This window comes from Ips typographus, linkage group LG12 (genome assembly GCF_016097725.1).
Source record: "Ips typographus isolate SLU linkage group LG12, UJ_Ityp_2.0, whole genome shotgun sequence".
NCBI classification, from domain to species: Eukaryota; Metazoa; Arthropoda; class Insecta; order Coleoptera; family Curculionidae; genus Ips; species Ips typographus.
In genome coordinates, this window is record NC_138433.1 from 1,842,977 (window position 1) to 1,863,531 (window position 20,555).

The 20,555-nt window shown below is 35.8% G+C and overlaps 1 protein-coding gene across 2 annotated transcripts; it reads right to left on the reverse strand.

Moving 5' to 3' along the window:
* Positions 1 to 1,555: 1,555 nt before the first annotated feature.
* Positions 1,556 to 19,170, reverse strand: Ranbp16 (Ran-binding protein 16). Of its 2 annotated transcripts, none has more exons than XM_081990829.1 (20): positions 18,882 to 19,170; positions 18,455 to 18,665; positions 18,209 to 18,405; positions 17,946 to 18,100; positions 17,763 to 17,893; positions 17,504 to 17,705; positions 17,256 to 17,445; positions 17,067 to 17,201; positions 16,720 to 16,963; positions 12,221 to 12,370; positions 11,996 to 12,161; positions 11,823 to 11,940; positions 11,434 to 11,768; positions 11,170 to 11,360; positions 4,379 to 4,590; positions 4,161 to 4,323; positions 3,978 to 4,055; positions 1,980 to 2,199; positions 1,830 to 1,925; positions 1,556 to 1,777 (listed from the first exon to the last, which is right to left on the reverse strand). In XM_081990829.1, exons 1-20 carry the CDS (start codon positions 18,894 to 18,896, stop codon positions 1,678 to 1,680), a joined length of 3,309 nt encoding a protein of 1,102 aa, XP_081846955.1. In that variant the 5' UTR covers positions 18,897 to 19,170; the 3' UTR covers positions 1,556 to 1,677. The 2 variants fall into 2 exon arrangements, with proteins under 2 accessions (XP_081846955.1, XP_081846956.1); XM_081990830.1 differs by having other exon boundaries at positions 4,185 to 4,323; positions 18,882 to 19,166.
* Positions 19,171 to 20,555: the final 1,385 nt, after the last annotated feature.

Genomic DNA, 20,555 nt, shown 5'->3' on the forward strand with positions numbered 1-20,555 from the left:
ACATATTTGGGTAAATAACGGAATTTGCTTAATTCGTGGGAAATACAATTTGAAAAATATAAATCACCATATTCAGCTTGAGAAATTGTATACAGTGGGTCCCAAATTGGTTTTGGGATCTCTGCAACCGTAAGAGCTACAGAGTCGGTTAAATGGGGGAAAGTTTTAGAGAATTTTACGTGAAACTCATTTCCGTTACCCGGAAAATTGGGAAAACGTTAGAGGCTGCATTTTAAACAGTCTAACAAAGCCAAAGAGAGTTTTGAAACTAATGAGACATTAAAGGTACTTTCAGTGAAAATTTCAGGTCCGTAACTGCTCAAATACCCAAATTGTGATTCAAGTCAGTTGAGTGGGTTTTCTGCAATTATTTGTTTGGTTATGCCAGTTTAATGAGTTTTTTTTTGGAAAGTTTGGGACACACTCTGTATATAGTTTTTTTTGGTCCATCAATTGACCTAAGGTCACGTGATAACTACCTGAACAGGAAGTAGCAAATACCCCGCTTGTTAAAGCAACCGAGACGGAAGGCGCCATCTTTGTTCCCCACATTCGCCTACTGCGCAATTGAATAAAACTTCCGCAGTTTAGACAGTTTTGTTGTGACGTCATTCTAGTTTTGTTTGACTTCCAGTATACAAAACTTAATTACTATTCTTGTCACCCAAAGTAAAACCATATCAAAATAAGCTTTCTATGTCATTATTACTTAATATTTAGATTTAATTGGGTTTCTAGGTACGAACGGACAATTCGTTTTAGGTTGGGTACGCAAATTTCGGTTGTTTCGATATGTGGTCGCATTGTCTTCGAGTAATTGCTTTGTTACCGCATATTATGTCTCGTTATACATTTCCTATTTGACGAAACAAACGCGTCCAGCTTAGCTTTTAATGATTTTTTTTTTACTTAACTAATGTATGGTTCATTTTTTTCCCGTGGCGGTTACGTCATCAAGTGCTCCGCCATATTGAAATTTACGCACGTCGTTTATTACAAGCTAGGCTATCCATCTTTTTAATCACCTGTTTGGACGTTGCCGTATTGACAAATTCCTCCTTTAAACCTCACAATATGTATCTTTCATTAAGCAATTATAAATGAAAATGAGAAAACTATATTGTTTTGAAAAAAAACATTCTTACTGCAACCAACAATACACCAGGTTCACATCTGCTCGTGGAAGATGTGGCAACGTAGCATAGTCCCAACTGACAGTCGGCTAAACATTTTGAGGTTAGGAATTTTAAAAAGTTGAAAAACACCAAAAACTACAAACAGAAGAATCCTAAAGCAACAATGGCGGCCGATTCATAGCCGACGTGACTAGATGACGTTAAAATTCTATCGCGCTCGGAACGCATGTAATAGACAAGAAAGGCAAATGATGACGTACCCGCCACGGGAAAATAAATGGACCTTACCTTGCTTTGGGTTCCAGGATATGAGGAATTGAGGAAAATGGGGATTGGTGCACTTTAAGAATCTTTTTAAGGGAAAAAATAAAAAATTGGCAACACTGTGAAGGTGGAATTAAACGAAAACAAACTTAAAACTAAATAACAAACATCTTTTTCTTTATATTTGCAATTAATTAGTTTACACCAGTTTTCTCTCACGATCACTTTTACATCCCCACGCAGCATTTTTTACACACCAAACAACCATACTTAGCCACTATGACGTCATCATGTCGCTGACCGGTACCGTGTTCACGTTCGGTCCTTTTAGCGAGTCGTTAATGTCGCGCCGGAACATTGACAAGTTTTGCGTGAACCTAAAAAATCCAGTTGGAACAAACCCTGTCAAAAAAAATGACACTTTCTCACCTGTCCCTATTTTTAATCAGTAAATTCCGTTCGATACCGTCCATTAGGTTCTCGAACCATTGAGCCATGGCGCTTTGTTTGTCCGGTGGTTGACTCCTGGATGCAAAATGTCAGTGCAGTTTGCACATTAAAACACAAAAATACACTTACCGTATTATACTTTCTCGTAACTGTGCAAAATAGTCTTCGTTCAGCAATATAAGCACGAGTAAAGGCCTGGACATGGACCATTGATTCCTGCAGTCCTCAAACATGATAACGTTGAGGACGGTGCTTAAAATTTGTTGCAAAATTTCCGGATGCATTTCCAGAACTTTCATCAGCATATCGCCGCCAGCTTGGGGGAGCGGCGTCTTTTTGCCCGGATAAGCTGCAACCCACAATACACCCGTACATATTTTACGACTGATAGATAAATAGGAACCATAGACTAAATGATAAGTATAGACAGAGTGGCAATATGGAACTGAAAATTAATTTAAGTAAGCAGCATGAGATGGCACCACTAAACGCATATATGCGTTATTTTACATCTTTGGACAGTTTTAATGCGGCGTTGTCTAGTTGACAAATCACATTTTTGTTTTGTCTCTATTAGGCAAAAAATAACAGATTTTGTGTGTGTTTTCTTAAATTATTGTGTTTCACTTCGTTGTATTTTTAGTTTAATTTATTTTTAATATTCATCAAGGGGGGTTATTTTATACTTAATACATTATGAATTTTATGTCACGTGACCATTTGTACCTTAAAATGTAGAGTTTGAAACTAAAAAACGGTCACGTAATCTTTAAAATTAAATTCAACTTAATTCAATAATATTTTGTCATTTACAGTCACGTGATCTTCACGGTTCCGTTTTGGCATTAAATAAGAGTCACGTGACCTTTAAAAATACAATTTGAAAATTTAAAAACGTCGTGCGACTTTATGAACTGTAAAAACAGTCACGTGACATCCTAAAACAGTCATGGGACCTTTAGGATTTCGGTTTGTCGTGAACGGTTTGATTTAAACTGAAAAACGAGCATGTGATCCTTTAAATGACATTTTGACATTCAAAACTGTCATGTGACATTATAAAATCCAATTTTAATCTTAAACGGGTCACGTGACCTTTAGGATCCGTTTTCAAGTAAAAAAAGAGTCACGTGGACTAAAAAATTAAATTTCGAGTCGTCACGTGACCATTTGCTCATTAAAAGGAGTCGCGTAATTTAAATAAATCTCAGTACAAACTGAAAAACGGTCACGTGACCCTTTAAACAATATTTCGCTATTTACAGTCACGTGACCTTCAGGATTTCGGTTTGACATTAAAAAAGAATCACGTGACTTTTTAAAAAAAAGTTTGATTATTAAAAATCGTCATGCGACTATATGACCTGTAAAAAGAGTCACGTGACCTTTAAAACTATATTTTATTTTTGAAAATCGTCACGTGACCATTTGCACATTATAAGGAGTCAGGTGACTCTTACTTATACTTTGACATCTAAAACAGTCATGGGACCTTTAGGATTTCGTTTTGACGTTAAAATAATTGAAAATTGTCACGTGGCCATTGGATTCTTCACAAATGACATTTAAAACTGTCATGTGACATTATAATTCCATTTTTAATCTTAAACGGGTCACGTGACCTTTAGGATCTGTTTTGACGTTAAAAAAGTCCCGCGATTTGAAAAAAAATAGCCTAAACATAAAAACTGTCACGTGACGATAAAAATGCATTTTATGCGTACAAATAGACACGTGATTTAGTGTATCAGTTTAAAACTAAAAAAAAAAACGGTCACGTGACCTACAGGATTCTGTTTTGACGTTAAAAAAGAGTCCTGTGACTCTTAAAATAAATAGAATCTTTATCCAGAAATTCTTATCTTGTTTAGATTTCAAAATACGAGTAATTTAACTCAAATTTATTTGAAAAAATCAAGCTTTCTTAGGCAGTTCAGATGGGATAGCAAAAGAAAGCGGAAATACTGCAAAAGTTGGCAACTATGTCTGCAATGACGAGCGCTGTATTAGCGCCATCTCTTAGAGTTTACCTACAACTGAAGCGGCTCAAAATACACTTTTTGGGTGCCACTTTAATTACATTGCGCTGATTGTCTGTACCTATCATTATTAGTCTATGATACGAACCTTTTTGAGTCAATTGCTTAAACAGGTAGGTGACTATGTGATCCAGGGTGGCGCAACAGCCTGTACACACCATGGTATCTGCAAAAACCAGGTCAAATACTAGCACAAATTAGGGGAAAAATAAATAAGCTTCTACAGAGTGCTACAAGCGAATCAGGCTTCGTCTCTAACCGATACACGGACCTGTATAGAGATTATAATGCCCACCTAAGGCTGTCAGTCCTTCGGAGATCGAGGACACTATGTAGAGGAACACTTGGGGCTCTAATGTGGCCAAAAAATTCATGTGATCCTGCGCCAGACATTCTAGCAGCACGTAGTAGGTCTGCGACAGTTTTGGATAGTCCTGCGCAACAGAATTTTTTTCTAATTCCACTAGAAAACAAACGAGCGGAACTTACTAAGAGATCGCTTTGCGGGATTGACAGTAACAGTTTAACGAACACGTTGAGTGCATTGTCCAAAGCCTCGTCCCCGTACAGTCTGAACACGCCGAAATTCACGTAGCTACCGCACAAGGCCGCTTTCAACATTGAAAAACACACAGAGATTCCTTTCAGCTTCATTGGATACATCTGTTCTTTGGTTACTTCTACGTTAAGGATTCGACTTCCTGAATTAATAACAAAGTCCTTAGAATATTTAGAGAGAAAATAACACAAACTAACCTAACAAAAATATCTTACGCAAATAACCTCAAGTTTTGATTTTAAACCGTAAAAATTCCACAATACAAACTGTCACCACTATTCCCGCCATATTGGAATTTTTGACAAGCACCTTCTAGGCTTTCTAGTATAGTAGGCGGTGCATTAGTACGAGTTAATGCTTCATCTAGAGTGCCGTGCTAATTCGACGTCACTATGACGTAGTTTAACAAAACACTGCATTTGACCAAGTGTCAAATTAGATCATTGTGACGTCAAATATGATGATTCATGGCAAATGCGATTTTGAAGGACAAGAAAATTATTTGCATTTCACTGACTCTTTGTAAAGCAAAACCGACACTATTTAACCCACTGTAGTTCTTTAAGTAATTTTCCGAGTACGGCACTGTATTCTACAGAAGAAACTTTATTTATCAATTAATCAGAAAATGTACACACAGGGTGTCCAATATACGTAGTATGGCTACAAGAATTTTTTTTAATTAGTAAATGTGGCCAAGAGAAAATACTGAATTTAATTTTCAGCTTTCTAAATCCACCGCTAGGGAGCGTTTCGATACCACTAAAATGAAAAATGGGAAAACCTTGAAAAACAGTGAAATTTTATAAAAATTGACTTACTGGAACATTTTCAGTGATTCTAATCAATTTTCCAAGTAAAAGCGTTAAAAAACAGTCAAATTTAATAAAAATTGACTTGCTAAACTATTTGCAATCATTCTAGTCAATTTTCAATGTCAAAACCTTGAAAAACAGTGAAATTTTATAAAAATTGACTTACTGGAACATTTTCAGTAATTCTAGTCATTTTTTCAAGTAAAAGCGTTAAAAAACAGTCAAATTTAATAAAAATTGACTTGCTAAACTATTTGCAATCATTCTAGTCAATTTTCATTGTCAAAACCTTGAAAAAGAGTGAAATTTAATAAAAATTGACTTACTGGAACATTTTCAGTAATTCTAGTCATTTTTTCAAGTAAAAGCGTCAAAAAACAGTCAAATTTAATAAAAATTGACTTGCTAAACTATTTGCAATCATTCTAGTTAATTTTCAATGTCAAAACCTTGAAAAACAGTGAAATTTTATAAAAATTGACTTACTGGAACATTTTCAGTAATTCTAGTCATTTTTTCAAGTAAAAGCGTTAAAAAACAGTCAAATTTAATAAAAATTGACTTGCTAAACTATTTGCAATCATTCTAGTCAACTTTCAATGCTAAAACCTTGAAAAACAGTGAAATTTTATAAAAATTGACTTACTGGAACATTTTCAGTGATTCTAATCAATTTTCCAAGTAAAAGCGTTAAAAAACAGTCAAATTTAATAAAAATTGACTTGCTAAACTATTTGCAATCATTCTAGTCAATTTTCAATGTCAAAACCTTGAAAAACAGTGAAATTTTATAAAAATTGACTTACTGGAACATTTTCAGTAATTCTAGTCATTTTTTCAAGTAAAAGCGTTAAAAAACAGTCAAATTTAATAAAAATTGACTTGCTAAACTATTTGCAATCATTCTAGTCAATTTTCATTGTCAAAACCTTGAAAAAGAGTGAAATTTAATAAAAATTGACTTACTGGAACATTTTCAGTAATTCTAGTCATTTTTTCAAGTAAAAGCGTCAAAAAACAGTCAAATTTAATAAAAATTGACTTGCTAAACTATTTGCAATCATTCTAGTTAATTTTCAATGTCAAAACCTTGAAAAACAGTGAAATTTTATAAAAATTGACTTACTGGAACATTTTCAGTAATTCTAGTCATTTTTTCAAGTAAAAGCGTTAAAAAACAGTCAAATTTAATAAAAATTGACTTGCTAAACTATTTGCAATCATTCTAGTCAACTTTCAATGCTAAAACCTTGAAAAACAGTGAAATTTTATAAAAATTGACTTACTGGAACATTTTCAGTGATTCTAATCAATTTTCCAAGTAAAAGCGTTAAAAAACAGTCAAATTTAATAAAAATTGACTTGCTAAACTATTTGCAATCATTCTAGTTAATTTTCATTGTCAAAACCTTGAAAAAGAGTGAAATTTTATAAAAATTGACTTACTGGAACATTTTCAGTAATTCTAGTCATTTTTTCAAGTAAAAGCGTCAAAAAACAGTCAAATTTAATAAAAATTGACTTGCTAAACTATTTGCAATCATTCTAGTCAATTTTCATTGTCAAAACCTTGAAAAAGAGTGAAATTTAATAAAAATTGACTTACTGGAACATTTTCAGTAATTCTAGTCATTTTTTCAAGTAAAAGCGTCAAAAAACAGTCAAATTTAATAAAAATTGACTTGCTAAACTATTTGCAATCATTCTAGTTAATTTTCAATGTCAAAACCTTGAAAAACAGTGAAATTTTATAAAAATTGACTTACTGGAACATTTTCAGTAATTCTAGTCATTTTTTCAAGTAAAAGCGTTAAAAAACAGTCAAATTTAATAAAAATTGACTTGCTAAACTATTTGCAATCATTCTAGTCAACTTTCAATGCTAAAACCTTGAAAAACAGTGAAATTTTATAAAAATTGACTTACTGGAACATTTTCAGTGATTCTAATCAATTTTCCAAGTAAAAGCGTTAAAAAACAGTCAAATTTAATAAAAATTGACTTGCTAAACTATTTGCAATCATTCTAGTCAATTTTCAATGTCAAAACCTTGAAAAACAGTGAAATTTTATAAAAATTGACTTACTGGAACATTTTCAGTAATTCTAGTCATTTTTTCAAGTAAAAGCGTTAAAAAACAGTCAAATTTAATAAAAATTGACTTGCTAAACTATTTGCAATCATTCTAGTCAATTTTCATTGTCAAAACCTTGAAAAAGAGTGAAATTTAATAAAAATTGACTTACTGGAACATTTTCAGTAATTCTAGTCATTTTTTCAAGTAAAAGCGTCAAAAAACAGTCAAATTTAATAAAAATTGACTTGCTAAACTATTTGCAATCATTCTAGTTAATTTTCAATGTCAAAACCTTGAAAAACAGTGAAATTTTATAAAAATTGACTTACTGGAACATTTTCAGTAATTCTAGTCATTTTTTCAAGTAAAAGCGTTAAAAAACAGTCAAATTTAATAAAAATTGACTTGCTAAACTATTTGCAATCATTCTAGTCAACTTTCAATGCTAAAACCTTGAAAAACAGTGAAATTTTATAAAAATTGACTTACTGGAACATTTTCAGTGATTCTAATCAATTTTCCAAGTAAAAGCGTTAAAAAACAGTCAAATTTAATAAAAATTGACTTGCTAAACTATTTGCAATCATTCTAGTTAATTTTCATTGTCAAAACCTTGAAAAAGAGTGAAATTTTATAAAAATTGACTTACTGGAACATTTTCAGTAATTCTAGTCATTTTTTCAAGTAAAAGCGTCAAAAAACAGTCAAATTTAATAAAAATTGACTTGCTAAACTATTTGCAATCATTCTAGTCAATTTTCATTGTCAAAACCTTGAAAAAGAGTGAAATTTAATAAAAATTGACTTACTGGAACATTTTCAGTGATTCTAATCAATTTTCCAAGTAAAAGCGTTAAAAAACAGTCAAATTTAATAAAAATTGACTTGCTAAACTATTTGCAATCATTCTAGTCAATTTTAATTGTCAAAACCTTGAAAAAGAGTGAAATTTAATAAAAATTGACTTACTGGAACATTTTCAGTGATTCTAATCAATTTTCCAAGTAAAAGCGTTAAAAAACAGTCAAATTTAATAAAAATTGACTTGCTAAACTATTTGCAATTATTCTAGTCAATTTTCAATGTCAAAACCTTGAAAAACAGTGAAATTTTATAAAAATTGACTTACTAGAACATTTTCAGTAATTCTAGTCATTTTTTCAAGTAAAAGCGTCAAAAAACAGTCAAATTTAATAAAAATTGACTTGCTAAACTATTTGCAATCATTCTAGTCAACTTTCAATGCTAAAACCTTGAAAAACAGTGAAATTTTATAAAAATTGACTTACTGGAACATTTTCAGTGATTCTAATCAATTTTCCAAGTAAAAGCGTACTTTGAAAATTTAAATGGAAAGGTATAGTATTCTTTACAAAGAATTTTCTCTCTTCAAATAAAGTGATGGGAGTAGTCCAAAGTTTGCTTTGAAAGAGGTGAAATATCTCGAAAACGGCTAATCGTAGAAACTTCGTTTTTTCGACATTTTAAAGAGCATTTTCTGTCCTGTAGAGTGTCCCAAAACAATGTTCTATTTAGTTTTCGGTCTTTTCGATAGAGGGCGTTTTTACAAAAATTGCAACACTAGATATTATTGAAAAATCGTTAAGAATAGCCTTTTTACAGTTATAAACATTACTACTATTATTAATCAAATTAAAATACTCTATATGTTGCATAGGGTTTGGTTATAATGGCAGTCATTAGTACACGCAATTCAGTTTTGATTCAGACAACAAAAACGAAAAAAAAAAGAGAGAGGGGTATCTAAGATAAAAGTGCAATTTTTGTAAAAACGCCCTCTATCGAAAAGACCGAAAACTAAATGGAACATTGTTTCAGGACACTAGGACAGAAAATGCTCTTTAAAATGTCGAAAAAACGAAGTTTCTACGATTAGCCGTTTTCGAAATATTTCACTTCTTTCAAAGCAAACTTTGGACTCCACTTTATTTGAAGAGATAGAAAAAAAAGTTAAATAGGAACATTCTTGGTATACAGGGTGGTCCAGTTTTAAATGTCAATAATTCACCATTTTACAGCTAATCAAAAAATAAGTTGACTTGCATTATGTCATTTTTCTGAAAAACGTTTCCTAAGGAAGATACAGTCCTTCAAATTTCAATTTAAAAAATCGTTTTATAGTTTAAAACTGAACATCCAAGACTTGTGAAAGTCCAAATTTGTACTGAATAGTCTAAAAACTTTTTTACTACTAGGAATGTCTTATGATTCGCTTTCTCAGACTGCCTTCCTGGTTGAGTGTCTGAAAGTGGCATTCAAGAACTAAAAAAAGTCCGGAAATCAAGACAAAGATGGTATTGTGCATGAAACTCATTTTTTACTACTAAAAATAATATAAAAATTGACTTTTAATGCTAGAACTGACTTTACTAGGACTAAAGAGAGTCCAAAAGTATATTTTCAAGACTTTAATTGGTGTACAACTGAATTTTTTGGACTGGACAACGAGTCTAGAAGTAAATTAAATTTTCGGACTATTTTATTTCTAAAAATTAGTTCTCAAGACTATTATTGTAGCATTTGGTACCAACATTTTTTACTTTTATTACTGAAGAAACTTGACTTTTTGAAATAGTCTTAAACTCGATTTTTCAGTCTTAAAAAGCACTAAAAACAGTCTGAATTTCTTAGAGATGCTACAATTTATTGCACCTATGAGTGTAGAAGTCAATTTAATAAGTCAAAAACTTTGTAAAGATAGTCTTGAAACTCGATTTGAGGCACTGAAAACAGTCTAGTTTATTAAGAAATACCCGAATTTTTAGCACTAAGGTGTCTAGAAGTCGATTTAATAGTGACAAAGCTTGGAATGCTATTTTAAGTCTACGAAGATTGTAAAAATTGTTTTTTAAGTTTGCTATGTCAATAACTTGGTGAAGATAGTCTTGAAACTCGATTTTCCAAGCTGAAAGCAGTTTTGAACCACTAAAAATAGTCCAGAATTCGAAGAAAATGAAAAGCAAAGTAAAAAGCACGAAAAGTTCGTTTTCAAGACAATTTTTATGAACCTAATGTTAATGTTAACTTCTTAAGTGAATTTTCCGTTTCCAAGACAATTTTAAGTTGGTTTAGGTTAGTAAAGTGCTTGTTCCAAATTTGATCAATATTGCTCCAACGGTATGACAGTTATGACAAAAAAACGATTTTTTAAACAAAAATTTGAAGGACTGTATTTTTCTTAGGAAGCACTTTTCAGGAAAATGACAAAATGAATGTCAACTTATTTTTTAATTGGCTATGGATTGGTGAATTATTGACATTTAAAACTGGACCACCCTGTAGAATGGGGGATTACTTTTATGAGATTTTTACAATACCTTTCCATTTAAAATTACAGAGTTTTTGGCCATTTTTCATTTTAGTAGTATCGAAACGTCCCCTAGCGGTGGATTTAGAAAGTTGAAAATTATTTTCCTTTGTCCAACAAAGTTAAAATAACTCAATTAATATTTAGACTAAGTTAGGTTAAGTTAGTTTAGGTTATGCTTGGAATTCGATGCAGATTCCAAAAATGATATAAAAAAATAAAGTTGACAGTCGTATCTTGTTTTTGGGTCACCCTGTATACATGAATGTATTACCAAAAAAATCGCAATAAAACATAAATATTGACGTGTCCGAGCGTTTTCCCAGAAAACAAATCTCTGATTTTTAATAAAATTTATGCGCGACTTTATGGACACACTGTAGTTTTGTGTTCCATTCAAAAAACTAACTAACTATTCCAACCAGTTAGGGCAAATTCAATTTTTTTTTCTGGATATTAATAGAACTCTGGACGTAACTGAGTTATTAAGCTTCAACTCACCATAGTTGCAGATAATTTTACTAGCTTCCCTAAATAACAGTATTCCATTCGGCGACGAAACGTCAAACTGTAGCCGTTGCGACCGGTTTTGTACTAATTCGGCAAAGAGCTTTAACACGGGCGTGGTCACTTGAGGGTCGTGATACCACAATTCGATAGCTCGGTGCAAAATTGGTGTGTAATTCGGGTAACTGTAACGCTCTAGTTAAGAAATTACAAATTCCAATACTGGGAAGGGTTTGTAGAAATAAACAAAAAGGATACATCCAGTCAAACAGCATCATGTAAGAGGTTTTGGTGTTGAACGAAAACGCCAGTCCTCGTAAATCTCTGGACAAGCCGATTAAAGCTTTTTTCGTTTCCTCAGTAGTGAACAAGGAACTTTCCGACGCTCCTAGTAATTGACCGATGTTCTCAAACACACTGGTTAGAGGCAACATAAAGTTATGGAAACGATCCTCGTCTTCCCCCAAATCGACCATGAGCAGTCGTCCTAAAGAAGTGTAAAACATGGAGCGACAACGCATTTCGTTTACCGAAACCGTGTTGCCCAAAAAAGGAAAATGCTCGCTGGTGTGATTGTTTAACATGAATTGTACCTGAAAGTTTTGTTTGAACAAACTGCAAAACAACACAAGACGCTCTATACTTGCCTCGTCCAGTTTGACCAACTTCCTCACGCAACTGTAGCCCACCGACAGATCGTTTAGTAACTGAAGAGTTTTACTAATAATAGTCTCGCTCCGGCCCCAATACTTTAAATTCGTTATTCTGCGAACAATCACACAATGAACCACTCCTAACCTAACCTCAAATATCCACTCACATCTTCCTAATAAACACACTTAAAACGGTGGCTTCGTCGCTTAGTCCCAACACCTCCGACAGCCGCCTGTAGACTTTCGAGTTTTTCTGCACCTGATCGCCCACGTATATTTTCCGAAACTGTTCGAAAAAACTGAGCATCGACAGTTCCAGTTTCTCACAGCCACCTAAGCGGTTTTAGAACAATTATTATGATTTATTTTTGCGTGGCAATTGGGGTTAAAACCTTGAGCTAACCGATTGTCGGTCAGATTCATTAATTGAAGCACCCGACAGACCAGTTCACCGTCCATGGTGTCGTGTTCCTCGTTCGAATTGAACGAAACTCGACCTCCTATAGCCGATCCGATAATGTAGACCAGCCAGGTTAATTGTCCTTTAAGAGATTTTTTGAATTAAAAACTAAAAAAAAACGCAAGCAAATTTGAGCTAAATGCATCTACGGTTCGATTATTGTCACTAAGTTGCACGTCGTTGCCAGTTTGGGGCAAATAGCAACGTTTTTTTGATTTTTTTTTGTCTCTTGAAACGCGGTAGAATGGTGATTTTTGGTGAAGACTGTGCTAAAACTCTCAACTCTAGAACATGGTGGTAGCAACACCAAAAAATGGGGCAAAAAACAGTGAAAACGTGTGAATCAGTGTCTGCAAACGGCAAAATCTCCAAACTCACATTCTAAACGTGTTAGAAGGGTGATTGTTAGTTGAAGGATGGTTTAGACTGTGCTTGAACTTTATACAAAAAAATCCCACCCATCGGACCTAGTACAGGGCGGTAGCAACACCAGAAAATGGGAAAAACAGTAAAAACGTGTGAATCAATGTCTGCAAACAAAATCAACCATAACTCACATTCTAAACGTGTTAGAAGGGTGATTGTTACTGAAAGGGTGGTTTAGAATGTGCTTGAACGTGATTTAACAAAATCACACCCATCAGACCTAGTACAGGGCGGTAGCAATACCAGAAAATGGGAAAAACAGTAAAAACGTGAGAATCAGTGTCTGCAAACGGCAAAATCTCCAAACTCACATTCTAAACGTGTTAGAAGGGTGATTGTTAGTGATAGGATGGTTTAGACTGTGCTTGAACTTTATCCAAAAAAATCCCACCCATCGGACCTAGTACAGGGCGGTAGCACCACTAGAAAATGGGAAAAAGAGTGGAAACCTGAGAATCAGTGTCTGCAAACGACCAAATCATTATAACTCACATTCTAAACGTGTTAGAAGGGTGATTGTTAGTGAAAGGATGGTTTAGACTGTGCTTGAACTTTATCCAAAAAAATCCCACCCTTCGGAGCTAGTACAGGGCGGTAGCAACACCAGAAAATGGGGAAAAACAGTGAAAACGTGTGAATCAGTGTCTGCAAACAAAATCAACCATAACTCACATTCTAAACGTGTTAGAAGGGTGATTGTTAGTGAAAGGATGGTTTAGACTGTGCTTAAGCTCCATCTAAAAAAATCATATCCATCGGATCTAGTACAAGGCGGAAGCAACACCAGAAAATGGGAAAAAAAGTAAAAACGTGAAAATCAGTGTCTGCAAACGGCAAAATCACCATAATTCACATTCTAAACGTGGTTGGAAGGGTGATTGTTAGTGAAAGGATGGTTTAGACTGTGCTTGAACGTCATTTAACAAAATCACACCCATCAGACCTAGTACAGGGCGGTAGCAACACCAGATAATAGGAAAAACAGTGAAAACATGAGAATCAGTGTGTGCAAACGGTAAAATCACCATAACTCACATTCTAAACGTAATAGAAGGGTGATTGTTAGTGAAAGGATGGTTTAGACTGTGCTTGAACGTCATTTAAATAATCACACCCATCAGACCTAGTACAAAGCGGTAGCAACACCAGAAAATGGGGCAAAACAGTGAAAACGTGTGAATCAGTGTCTGTAAACAAAATCAACCATAACTCACATTCTAAACGTGCTAGAAGGGTGATTGTTAGTGAAATGATGGTTTAGACTGTGCTTGAAGCTCATCTAAAAAAACCACATTAAGAAAAAGGGGAAAAACAGTGAAAACGTGTGAATCAGGTCTGCAAACAAAATCAACCATAACTCACATTCTAAACGTGGTAAAAGGGTGATTGTTAGTGAAAGGATGGTTTAGACTGTGCTTAAGCCCCATTTAAAAAAATCACACCCATCGGGCCTTGTACAGGGCGGTAGCAACACCAGAAAATGGGGAAAAACAGTGAAAACGTGAGAATCAGGGTCTGCAAACGACAAAAATTACCATAACTCACATTCTAAACGTGATAGAAGGGTGATTGTTAGTGAACGGATGGTTTAGACTGTGCTTCAACTTAATCTAAAAAAATCCCACCCTTCGGAGCTAGTACAGGGCGGTAGCAACACCAGAAAACGGGGAAAAACAGTGAAAACGTGGGAATCAGTGTGTGCAAACAAAATCAACCATAACTCACATTCTAAACGTGTTAGAGGGGTGATTGTTAGTGAAAGGATGGTTTAGACTGTGCTTGAACTTTATCTAAAAAAATCCCACCCATCAGACCTAGTACAGGGCGGTAGCAACACCAGAAAATGGGAAAAACAGTGAAAACGTGTGAATCAGTGTCTGCAAAAAAAATCAACCATAACTCACATTCTAAACGTGTTAGAAGGGTGATTGTTAGTGAACGGATGGTTTAGACTGTGCTTCAACTTAATCTAAAAAAATCCCACCCTTCGGAGCTAGTACAGGGCGGTAGCAACACGAGAAAACGGGCAAAAACAGTGAAAACGTGGGAATCAGTGTCTGCAAAAAAAATCAACCATAACTCACATTCTAAACGTGTTAGAAGGGTGATTGTTAGTGAACGGATGGTTTAGACTGTGCTTGAACTTAATCTAAAAAAATCCCACCCTTCGGAGCTAGTACAGGGAGGTAGCAACACCAAAAAATGGGAAAAACAGTGAAAACATGAGAATCAGTGTGTGCAAACAGCAAAATCACCATAACACACATTCTAAACGTGGTTGGAAGGGTGATTGTTAGTGAAAGGATGGTTTAGACTGTGCTTGAACGTCATTTAACAAAATCACACCCATCAGACCTAGTACAGGGCGGTAGCAACACCAGATAATAGGAAAAACAGTGAAAACATGAGAATCAGTGTGTGCAAACGGTAAAATCACCATAACTCACATTCTAAACGTAATAGAAGGGTGATTGTTAGTGAAAGGATGGTTTAGACTGTGCTTGAACGTCATTTAAATAATCACACCCATCAGACCTAGTACAAAGCGGTAGCAACACCAGAAAATGGGGCAAAACAGTGAAAACGTGTGAATCAGTGTCTGTAAACAAAATCAACCATAACTCACATTCTAAACGTGTTAGAAGGGTGATTGTTAGTGAAATGATGGTTTAGACTGTGCTTGAAGCTCATCTAAAAAAACCACATTAAGAAAATGGGGAAAAACAGTGAAAACGTGTGAATCAGGTCTGCAAACAAAATCAACCATAACTCACATTCTAAACGTGGTAAAAGGGTGATTGTTAGTGAAAGGATGGTTTAGACTGTGCTTAAGCCCCATTTAAAAAAATCACACCCATCGGGCCTTGTACAGGGCGGTAGCAACACCAGAAAATGGGGAAAAACAGTGAAAACGTGAGAATCAGGGTCTGCAAACGACAAAAATTACCATAACTCACATTCTAAACGTGTTAGAAGGGTGATTGTTAGTGAAAGGATGGTTTAGACTGTGCTTGAACTTAATCTAAAAAAATCCCACCCTTCGGAGCTAGTACAGGGCGGTAGCAACACCAGAAAACGGGGAAAAACAGTGAAAACGTGGGAATCAGTGTCTGCAAAAAAAATCAACCATAACTCACATTCTAAACGTGTTAGAAGGGTGATTGTTAGTGAAAGGATGGTTTAGACTGTGCTTGAACTTCATCTAAAAAAATCCTACCCATCAGACCTAGTACAGGGCGGTAGCAACACCAGAAAATGGGAAAAAAGTAAAACATGAGAATTAGTGTCTGCAAACGGCAAAATCACCATAACTCACATTCTAAACGTGATAGAAGGGTGATTGTTAGTGAAAGGCTGGTTTAGACTGTGCTTGAACTTTATCCAAAAAAATCCCACCCTTCGGAGCTAGTACAGGGCGGTAGCAACACCAGAAAATGGGAAAAAAACAGTGAAAACGTGTGAATCAGGGTCTGCAAACGCCAAAATCACCAAACTCACATTATAAACGTAACAAAAGGGTGATTGTTCGTAAGAGGATGGTTTAGACTGTGCTTCAACTTCATCTAAAAAAATCATATCCATCAGACCTAGTACAGGGCGGTAGCAACACCAGAAAATGGGAAAAACAGTGAAAACATGAGAATCAGTGTCTGCAAACGGCAAAATCACCAAACTCACATTCTAAACGTGACAAAAGGGTGATTGTTAGTTAAAGGATGGTTTAGACTGTGCTTGAACCTCACCTAAAAAAATCACACCAAGAAAATGGGAAAAAACAGTAAAAACGTTGAGATCAGTGTCCGCGAACGGATTAAAATACCGTATATGTGTCATTTTGACAGTTTCAAAACCCTAAAACCACTCAACAGTTGGTCAAATTATTGTTTTCCGAAATTACGATGAAAACGAATGCGTCCTAAGTTTTACCTTGACGACGTGCAACTTTAGTTCCCGGTAATTTGACGTCACAATTGTGGGAGTATTTTCATACAGAACGTTAAATACCTTCCTGTACGGCAATTTCAACAGATTGAGACGGCGCGGACAAAAGCTCCTGATAGGTGGCGGCAGCTCTGTCGAACAGTTGCACCAATAAGGTGCACGTTTTGCCGTACTCGCACCGACCAATCACAGACAACTGTTCCAGCTGTTGCTGGACCATTCCTAAGTCTTCTAGCGGATCTTCCAGACCGTCACGAGCCACCACGGCCGCCGAATCCAAACGGGAAGTGATGTAAGCGCTCGTCACCTAAGTCACACAGTTTAGTTCAAATTAACGGACTGTTACGTCATATGGCAGTATACAGGGTAGTCAAAATGACTAATAATAAGCTGCTCTCTAATCAAATTACCTCAGGAGTGTAAGTTTCAAGCAAATGGGGCTCAGTGGCTTTAACATACGGCACTGAGGCCACCATTCTTTGCCACAAAGAGAGTAAGTAATGAACACTATTGGGTGCAAACTGCCACATTTGCAAACTTTGAACCTGTAAAAAAACACACAAAAAATGGATTACCAAACTAGACAGTTAAAAGCTTACAGTGAATTTAGCAATTAACTGTATGGCCTCTGGATAATTATCAACCATAACCAACTCTCCCAGTTGATAATTGCTCTTTAAACGAGCCAGTAATCGGCAAAACTCGTGGTAATTAGCCGGGTCACTCAAACCTTGCGGATTTTGCAAAATGTGTTTCACACCATTGACTAGATGAGTGAGGAATTTAGCCCTAAAAAAATCACTTACAATTAAAAAAAAAAAAAACACTAAAACCAGGATAAATCTACCTTTCAGTGTTGCTAAACAACGATCTCCTAACTGAAGCAATTTGCACTAAACACGATAAAGCTAAACTAGACAAAGTGGTTGGCAAAGAGTGATACAGATCAAAAAACAGTTTCAAAGTGGTAAAATCCAAAAAAGCGGGTCGCCAACTGGTCGGAATTTGCACCGTACATAAATCATCCGATGATTCATCTGTGGAAGTTCCTGAAGGAAAAACACTACTGAAAACCCCCTAATAACTGGGCTAATTTACCTTCCTACCTATAAAATCAAAGGTCAGACAGTTCTGTGCAAGCCTGAGCAGTTGAGTCATTAATCCGTGTTGATTTTCGTCGCTAAAGTTCAAATTTTTACAGTTTTCCCGTGCGGTGCCCAATAATGAACAGGACAACCTTTCATAAAAACATTTTCAGCGAACGAAAAACAAAAAAGCGCACAACCAACCTGAAAATTTCAAATAACTGTGAATCACGAAACGACGACGCTATTTTTCGGTGTTTCGTCAACGAACGATTCGCCTCAATGTCGGAAATTTGATTCATTTCACAGGTAAGTTGTGAGAGTAACTGCACACCAATCATGCAATGTTCCACTGAACCCTAAACACACAAATTTTAAAATAACCACTCCATAATGTTACTTCACAGTTTAAACTTGCTTTTATTATTATTATTTAGTAGTTAGAAAACTGAAGCTGAAAAAACTACCTGTAAAAATTTGCTAATATCAGACACGACATTCCTAAAAACGAAATCATCTTTATGCTGATCGAACCAGCCCAACTTGGTGATTCTAGCAAACAAGGTGACCAAAGCCTGAACCACAAAACTAGGCAGTTTAGGTCTAGTAGCCAGATAATTCAGTACGTAGTTTCTTATGTCAACTCTCTGTTGTAAACTCAGACCTAAAAACCATGGTGTTTTCTGTGCCAAACACAAATTGCTTTCAAATACCTTGAGCACTCCTTGACACTAATTTGGTCAGTGTGGTGGCAGCTAGCAACTGAGCGTAAGCTGAGTCTCCCCTGTCCAACAGTACCTGACATTTGGTCAGGGCATCGGGGCTGTCTTGGAAAACGACCAGGGCTTTTTCAGCCTCTGAGCGAATGGCACCGTCTTGGGACTCGTACAGTTGCTTGCATAGGAGCTCCAGTTGTCTGATTTCCTGTGGCATAAATCATAAATACAACCTAACCCCTAATGGATGAGTAAAATTTCTAACTAAAAGAATGTTTTTCACACCTAATCAACCCTGATTTATAGGTGTAGGAATATGGATAAGGGCTAAAAACAGTGTTGTAGCTATTGATACACTTATAATGGTCTGGAACAATAGTGAGTTTGAGGGTGAACTGCTCTGCAACTAAACCACTTGACTCACCTGTTCATCAGCCATTATCAGCCTTATTCATTGGGTTTTGAGTTGCAATGCTCGTTTTGACGGTAAACCAGTATTTTCCGGGTAAATTTACCAAAAAAACACACTCTTCACTCCTAAACTAAACAGCCTCCAGTCACTCAGGAAAACATAACGCAAAAGGGCGCCAGCGCCCTCTGTACTTGACGGCCACGGCTGGTATGGCACCATTCGAATTTTGGACGCCACTTTGCTGTTTTTCCGCACATAAGACGTCTAAATCAGTTTAAAAAGCACAAGAACGTAATTTCGGAATTAATCTAATCCAACTCTAACCATTTATAGGTGATGCGGTCGCGTAAAACCACGGAAAAACTGAGAAAAACCCGGACATAACGCGCTTCACTGGCAAGCGTCAAAAAAGTAATGACAGTGACACTAGACTCGTTTATGTGTCAGAGATTTTGAATAGTGCGTTCTCTTTTCCTCCCTCTCTAATAAAAAGAGATAGGAAAGGGTTTGTACGGTAGGAGATGGTGGCAACCAGCAATACACTAAATCACGCTCAAAATAATAAAATACTAGGTCAAATATTTTGATAATACTAAAGCTGTACGAGAATCAGAACGTGCCCAAAAGTCCCAGAGGGCGGCTTTTCACTGTTTGCCCGGGGTGTTTTGATAAATTTAACCCTTTTTTGTTTGTTTCATCGGAAGCAATTTTTTGCTTTACTTGACCCTCTGGTTAATTAAAAAAAACTTTGATGGTTTTTGAGTTGTAGCTGATTTGTTGGGGATTCCAGTCATTTTTCGCAGCTTAGATTGTACGTGTCCTGACGCAAGGGGGCGTAAAATCCTTTTCAACCCTCTCGCACGTTTCAAAATAACTTAAAGCCGTCCGCAATAAGTTATTAATCCCGAAAAGCCGCGAGCGAGGCGAAAGGGTTGCGTTCTGCCACTTGGCTGGGAACGCGTTTACACTGGGATTAGGTCGCCCACCGTTCCTGAAATTAATATTTAATTTCCGTTCGGCAGCTTCCTAATTGATTTCAGAAAGCGAGCTGAGAAGTAACAAGTGTTCTTGTCGTATGGAAAACCAGTGCGGATTAAAAAAACAAAAAAACCCGGAAAATTTAAATAAACCAGTTGCGCCAAAATAAGAAAAACTTTTGCCCTGGCGATGTTGCACTCTCCCGAAAGAGATTTTAATTTCGGTATACGCCAGACTAGGTAAAGGTGGTTCGTCGCTAATGAAAAAGCAATAATAATCAGCCCCAGCGATAAAAAGAAAAATAACCTCGTCGACTTAAAATCAGTGCTGTGCCAATTTTTCCCATACTTACTGCATTAAGCTTGAAGAACGATACGTTTCGCCACCACTGTCTCGGTCCTGACGGTCGTATTACCTTGTAAAAACAATTGTACGAAAAGAGACCTTTAGGGCATAGAAAAACCATCTCGTGCGTTGTTATCGCTGTTATTTTTCTCGTTGTGTACTGCGGAGAGCCAGGCTCCGGTTGAAAAAGCGGCAAAAGCACAACACCGGAAGATTGTTCCGCATTGGCAAGGCAAAACAGTTTTTTCCCCAGAATTTTTATCAATCTAGTTTACTAAAATTCATTAATTTGCTGACTGTAAAAGAGTTCTTCAAATCATGGCTCTAAAAGTCAAACTTGGCGTAATTTGGGTTGCCTAATTT